We start from the raw sequence: 6,958 nt of genomic DNA on the forward strand, positions 1-6,958 counted from the left end.
GGTGCTCCTGCCCCTGATCATCCTCGTGGCCTCCTTTGGACTTGCTCCAACAGCTCCATGTTCTCCTTATGTTGGAGACACCAGAACTGCGCACAGCGCTCCAAGTAAGGTCTCACAAGAGCAGAGCAGAGGGGCAGGATCACCTCCTTCAACCTGCTGGTCACGCTGCCGGGGATGCAGCCCAGGACACAGTTGGCTTTCTGTCCTTCTTGGCAGTGCACCATGGGGATGCTCCGGTGTGGGACCACTGCTGTGGCACAGTCCCCAGGAAGAAGGCAGGGGCCAGCAGCCCCACTGAGGACTGGGGAGGGATGCCAGCCCACAGCAGAAGGGATTGGGATGCTCCAAATAGCAACAAGTGTCAATATGGGGAGTGCAGCCTCCCCCATCCCCTTTCTCCGAGAGGTGCTTCCCACAGACAATTCCTTCTTCCAGCAGGCAAAACCCAGCACGGGCGAATACAGCCCACCTGGCCCCTTCCTCTGGCAGCCAACCAGGTTGCTGGGAAGGGGGAGCCAGGGTGGTGTGGGAAGCACAGCAGGTTGCACAATGCCTCTTCCGCTGCCCCAGGAGCAGATGGGGAAAGCACCCTATGAACGCACCCTATAAACTCGCCGTGGTCCTGCCGTGCCTCAGTCTGTGGAGGCAGCCACGGCGAGCGAAGCGGAGCCAGGTAAACCCAGCTGATTTCTCTTTGCGAGCAGATGAGCTGATTCCTTCTTCGGGGCCATGCTAGAGAGAGCTGAAGAGGAAGGGCAAGAGGCTGAGCTTGTTTCTGGGTGCATTTCTGTGTTGCTTCCACCTGGTAGAGCCTGGCTCCCCGCTCTTAGTGCTGGCTGCGTCGATGGTGTGGGTGGCTGCTGCTCATTTCCCTGCAACAGGGGCAGTTTTCTGTCCCTGCTGCCTGGATGTGGGCTGGGGAGCAGGAACTATACTATCCCTGCGGGGATGCTGAGCACATGGAAAGAGTTTGATTTAGAGTCTTAAGTGGGCAATACAGGGCCAGAGGGAGAAAATATGAAGAACACTGGGGCTGTGGGGGTGTGAGATCTTTTATTAGATGGGTGACAACAGAGAGACATTGACTAGAAATAAAAATGGATCTTTATGGTCAAAGATGTAGGCTCTGAAGCAGGACCCCAAGATGCTGTGGGGCCAGTGCTGGGACTGCTGCCCAGGGGATGCTCCTTGGGTCATTGCAGACCATACTTGTCTCTGTGTAAGCTCTTTGGAGATTGCTAACAGTAAATTGATTTCTATAAATCAAGCCAAAGCACCTTCTGCTAATGCAGAACAAGATATGCCCATCTCACTAGATCCTGCTAGTGATGTCTCTGTTTGTGTATGCCTGCTCCAGTCTTAGAAGGCGGCGTAGAAAATCCACATCTGGCTGATCTCCAAGTGATATCCAAGGCTCATCTCCACTAGACGCTGCCAGCTCACATCCCCAGCGGCCAAGCCCTTCGTTGCAAGCATGGACATCGTGGAGAGGATCCTCTCTGTGGCCCAGGCCATCCATGCCCAATTCGAGCAGGTGAAGTGCTGCAAGCACCAGTGCCAGCGCCTCGTGGAGCGCATCCAGATCCTGCTGGAGCCCGTGAGAATCCTCAAGGCTCAGCCGCCAAAGCACATTTCCTGCCATGAAGAGGAACTGCTGAAGAAGCTGCTGGGGGCACTGGGGGAAGCCCAGAGGCTGGTGATGAAATACAGCCAGACCAGCTGGATCCAGAAGTTCCTGAGAGCCCGCAGCACAGGCGAGGAGTTTGTCTGGGTGAATGAGAGCCTGGAGGACATTGCCCAGGGGCTCTCGCTCCTATTGCAGGCAGAGCAGAAGCAGGCTTTCCTGAAGGCTTTTCAGGCAAAGACATGCCGCAGGCAGGATGCTGAGGACCTGAGGGATGATAAGGCTTTCTTGGACCAGGTGATCGCAAGTAAGTGTGAATTTAGCAAACCCTCTTTCCCTGAGGTTGGCACTTCCCTGCAGCTGCTGCCCAGCTTTGGCTTGATGGCCGTGGCAAAGGACAGACAGATGGACATTTAAACCATGTGAAAAAACTAACTGTATTGGTCCCGCATGTTTATCCAGCAACCCCATCTCTGCATGTTTCTCTCCCCAGGTACTGAGGAGCCTGAAGACATGACCAAGGAGATCTACATCGACAGGCAACATATGGAGAGCAAGGTGGACTGGATGCAAAGCGAGCTGAACAAAATCGTGCGTGTGATGGACTGTAAGTTGGGTGACACCTCAAGGCACCCTGCGTATTATGTCTTTCCCCCCTGAGACCTGTGTAACGTGTCCCTTATTCCCTCCTGGTGCATGGTGGGAGCAGGCTTGAAGAAGGTCAATGTTGGTAAAAGAGAAGACATCATCGAGATCAAGCGGGACAACCTCACCTTCTACAAGAAACTGCAGGACACTGAGAGCTACAACCTCTACAAGGGCGAGTACCTCAAGTACCCTGTTGCCATCAAAACTTTCAAGAGGCCATTGACCACCGACCCAGCGTGAGTTGTCCTGGGTGGGAGCAACACGGGGCAGTCAGGAGAGGAGGGTGGCACAGCATCATGTTGTGCCTTGTTGCAGGGATCTCACCATGCTGTACCTTTCTGCAGGAAGGTGAGAGACATCTTTGAGAAGGAGATTCAGACCCTGAAGAAGTTTGAGTCTCCAAACATCCTGCGTATGTATGGGATCTGCATTGAAGAGAAAGGTAGGGCGTGTCACATCAATGTCACCCTTTCCCTCCCTGCCTGTCCCCAGCACTAGCTGGTGTCAGATGATTTGTCATTGTCCCCCCCTCAAGAGGTGACAGAAGGCAGGATGCTCAAGATTTTGTTTTGCAGATGGGAGCCCCTGCTTCTCCATCATCATGGAGTACTGCAAACACGGGACGCTGCGGGATGTGCTGACCAAGCAACGGCATCTCTCCTGGGACATCCGCATTCGGATGGCTCTGGGAGCCGCCAGAGGCCTTTACAGGTGAGCTCCTGCATAAACCAGTGAGTAAATCTGCCTGACAATCCACAAGTCATGCTCATCTTCCTGGTATCTCTCAGTTAGCAGTGGTATCCTGGCAGACACTGTTTCCACCACTTTGGGACACTGGGATGGGAGGCTGGTGAAGAGGTAGGCAGTGGGTTTGGATGCACCCATCTTCCCAGGTCACTGGCCCCTACATCTGACTTCAAGCCTGCAAAGGCCTGGAAGGGAGAAATCCCCTTCCCTGCACCCATAGGGTAGCTTCAGGAGCACTCTACGGCATGGCCATGGATGAGGATAAGGGTGGGTCCTCATCCACAAGGCTCATTATTTGGCCCTGCTGGAGAGGTTGGCTTGGCTGGAAAGGTTGCCTTGGCAAGGTTGGTCCACCAAGAGAGGCAGAGAGCTGCTGGCTCCTCTGGGTATGTGTCAATCCATCCCATACAAAGCAGAAGGGAGCCCCAAGGTGAGGATGGGTCCACCACCAGTGTGTGTTGCTCTTGGTGGCAGGTTGCACCAGACAGAGGAGAAGTCCCGACTCCATGGCTGCATCTGCAGTAGCAAGTTCCTGGTGGCCGGGGATTACTGCGTGAAGGTAAGGGCCATGCCTGGAGTTTTGCATGTTTTTGTGGATGTCTCCCCCTGCTAACACTGAAGGGAATTACGATGGTCCAGAATAAAACCCAGGGTAGAGCTATCTCCTGTGTCACCTTGGGCACTGACACCTCAATTCACCATTATGTCTGTTTTATCATCAGCAAAGTAAGCGTTTCTGAGCCATCCACCCTGCGATGAGCTGAAACCAGGGCAATTCACCTGCCTTCACCTGATATTTCACTTGCAGAAAGGGACATGTGCCGGGCAGCACATGTGGCTGCACAACAGCCTTTGCTGCCCAGGACACCTCACTCTGCTTTCTCCATCTCAGGCAGTCCGCAGCATTTTGCACATCTGGCACGTCTCCCTTCCTCTCTCTCATTCTCTCAATCAGCTCTCAGGATTTGAGCTGTGTGAAACAGAGTCATCCATCAAGAGGAAAGCCAAGAATAACTGGAAACAAGTCTCTATGTTGGCTTACATCGCTCCTGAGAACCTGAAAGACACCAACTACCCCTACAGGAGGCCCTGTGAAATATACAGGTGTGTCTGTCATTCCCGAGAGATGTCTGTCAGCAGGCAGATGCCAGGCAGGGTCGATGTTGAGCTGTGGAAGAAGGCCAAGGTTTAATCTGCCACAGAAGCAGATACTTGCGGTTGGCATAGGGAGGATGTCATGGTGGGATGAATGCTCAGACTCTTGCTTGTCTTCTTCCAGCTTAGGGATCGTGCTGGGGGAGATTGCAACCTCCAAAATCCCATTTGAAGGTGAGACAGAAGTATCTGGTTCCCTCTGTAAAAGCCTCATGGCCCAGTGTGGCTCCTGTCTGGTACTGGATGCTCCCTGCTCCTTCCCGGAGCATCCCTGGGATATACGATACAGTAAAGCATTTCAGCAACATGCTTAAACCACAAACATGCAAGTAATTTTTGTCTCTATTTGATGTTCCTGTGCATTGAAGCATAAACACACCTAGCTCCACTGGAGCCCAACAGTGTCATGCCAAATATGAGAGGAGTTCATTGCAGACACAGTTTGAGTGGCTGGTCTGCAGCCTTCTCATGCTGAGGGCTGCAGAAAGGCTGTTGGCATGGCTCTGCACTGGATTTCCTCCCCACACACTCCTGTGGCAGCAAAGCTCTGCCCTGACACTTGTGTTTGCATGTGTGTCGTTCAGGCTGCACTCCCCAGGAGATCATAGAGAAAATCTGCAACTGCCAATACCAGGAACCTGTTGGAGACGATTGTCCTAAAGACCTGCAGAAAGTCATTAACCAGTGCCGAGCCTTTGACCCTTCCCAGCGCCCTTCTGCTGAGGGTAAGTGTCCTGCATATCTGCTCCACAGGCCCGTTGTATACCCCAATCAGCTGCTGCAGCAGTCAGTTTGCCCCTTATTTCCATATGAATTTGTCTGGCTGTGTGTTTCGGGATTCCTCCTTGATTTACCTTCTTGTGCTAACGAGTCCCCTATACTAGACCTTTCTTCCTCCTGTAACTGATGGTTCATACTGTTAAGGTTTATGCAATCATCACCAGGATGTTCACTTGGCATCATATAAGAGTAAGCATTTTTGCTTGGACAGACCTGGGAGCAGGTCTGCACATCCCATAAACTGAAGGAGCAGCCACAACACGGCGCAGGAACATTTCCTGCCTTGGACTTTGAGCAGTAAATTGCAAACTCAGGAACTGCTCCAAGAGAGGAAAGATTTCACTGTCTCTGAAGTCATCTGGGTCGTGGCAGTGGTGAGGCCCTGTCACAGGTTTCCCAGAGAAGTTCCCCATCTCTGGCAGTGTTCAAGGCCAGGCTGGATGGGGCTTGGAGCAACCTGTTCTAGTGGAAGGTGTCCCTGCCCGTGGCAGGGGGTTGGAACTGGATGAGCTTTAAGGTCCCTTCCAACCCAAAACAGGCTGGGATTCTATGAGTCTAATGGCTGCCCAATTGTGTTGGCCTGAGGACACAGTGACTCCATGTCCTGGTTGTTATCCATGAGGTAGAGCTATCTTCCATTGAGGTGGGAGGGGGAAAGCCTACACCAAATACTCTGTTTAGATTTCTGTTTCGATTAACGCCCTTGCTGTGTTCTGCAGAGATTGTGGACGCGCTGTCTGACCTGGAGAGAAGCAGAAACCAAGGAAGTTAACCGGGAAGCAGGGGCGGGCAGCCGAAAGCAACCGGGCGCTTCGGGAAGCGAGCCGAGGGGGAGCAGCGGCACACAGCGTGCCCCTCGCCCCGCTTCCCCGCTCACAGAGACGGCCTGTCCAATACACGCGTGTTTGAGAACTCCACCCTTCCAGGGGTCTGAGCGCGCCCTGCCATAGGCTTTGCCCCGGAGCCGTTGCCCGCAGCGGACGCAGAGGGGGGTACGCAAAGGGAGGAGCGCGGGCAGCCTTGGGGCCACGAGGGGAGCAGAGTGGGGGCAAAGGGCCAGGGCCGCTCAGCCCCGCCGCTGCCTCCGCGCTGCCCCGGCGCCCCCTCGCGGGGTTCCGCCGCCACGGCAGCGCCCCGCCCTCTGTTTGAATGCGCTCGAGTTCCCGCTCTTTCCGCCCCGCCGCTCGCTCCCGCGATGGAAGCTCCTGACCCCGCCCTTTCCCCCCCCCTGCGGCTGTCAGGGGTCTCACCGCCCAATCAGCCGGGCACTCCCGTCGCCTCTCTAGCCAATCAAAACAAGCCCTGCCTTCCCTAGGCGGTCCCCTTTCCCCCTCCGTTTTGTGGGACAGACGGACAGGGCGGCTGACCAATGAGAATGCGGGCCTGGCCTCGGCTCGCCCTATAGAAGCGCACGTAGAGGTCATAGTCAGCCAGTAGGGCGGTAGGGGCGGGGCGGCGCGGAGCTCGAGCGGGCGGTGGCGCCCAGCGGCAGGTGAGTGGCCGGCCCGACCCGGCCCGGCGTCCCGCGACCGCCGCGGGCGCGGCGGGGTCTCCGCCGAGGTGCCTGCCGCCTTGCAGTGCGGGGCCGGCCGCGGGCCGGTCTCGCCGGGGCCGGGCGGTGGGAGGCCTCTGTGACGGCGGGCCCCGGCCTGAGGCGCTGCTGCGTGGCCGGGGCCGGCGTCCTGAGCGCCGGGGTGCCCGTGGCTGCCGAGGAGAGGCTTTCCCCTCCCGCGCCGCTCGTGTGGCTGATTCTTGGTTAAAGCGAGCGAGCCCTGTAAGAAGACAGAAATAAAGCGGTGCTTGTGGAGCGCGTGCTGAGTTTTGGGTCGTGTTTGAGTCTTTTTGGTTAACTGTGTTGAAGCAGGCGCAGCGCTGTAAGGCCTGGAGATGTGGAGCAGGTTTTGGGTTTGCCCGGGCAGGAGAGGCCCTCCGCAGGGGGAAGCTGCTGCTTCAGCGTTGGGCCGTCAGGTCAGCGCTGCAGGGGATCTGTGGAGCCGCCTGGCT

The 6,958-nt window shown here is 55.9% G+C and overlaps 1 protein-coding gene across 2 annotated transcripts; it reads left to right on the plus strand.

Moving 5' to 3' along the window:
* Positions 1–619: 619 nt before the first annotated feature.
* MLKL (mixed lineage kinase domain like pseudokinase) lies at positions 620–6,772 on the plus strand. 2 transcript variants are annotated; one of them, XM_030470629.1, is made up of 11 exons: positions 620–673; positions 1,358–1,931; positions 2,118–2,231; positions 2,334–2,508; positions 2,617–2,714; positions 2,848–2,983; positions 3,494–3,578; positions 3,975–4,123; positions 4,299–4,348; positions 4,759–4,899; positions 5,674–6,772. In XM_030470629.1, the coding sequence occupies exons 2-11, from the start codon at positions 1,475–1,477 to the stop codon at positions 5,724–5,726; spliced, it is 1,458 nt and encodes a 485-aa protein (XP_030326489.1). In that variant the 5' UTR covers positions 620–673; positions 1,358–1,474; the 3' UTR covers positions 5,727–6,772. The 2 variants fall into 2 exon arrangements, 1 of the variants encoding a protein (XP_030326489.1); XR_003989231.1 differs by lacking the exon at positions 4,299–4,348.
* The last annotated feature ends 186 nt before the right edge of the window (positions 6,773–6,958 follow it).

This window comes from Strigops habroptila, chromosome Z, assembly GCF_004027225.2.
Source record: "Strigops habroptila isolate Jane chromosome Z, bStrHab1.2.pri, whole genome shotgun sequence".
Taxonomy (NCBI): Eukaryota; Metazoa; Chordata; class Aves; order Psittaciformes; family Psittacidae; genus Strigops; species Strigops habroptila.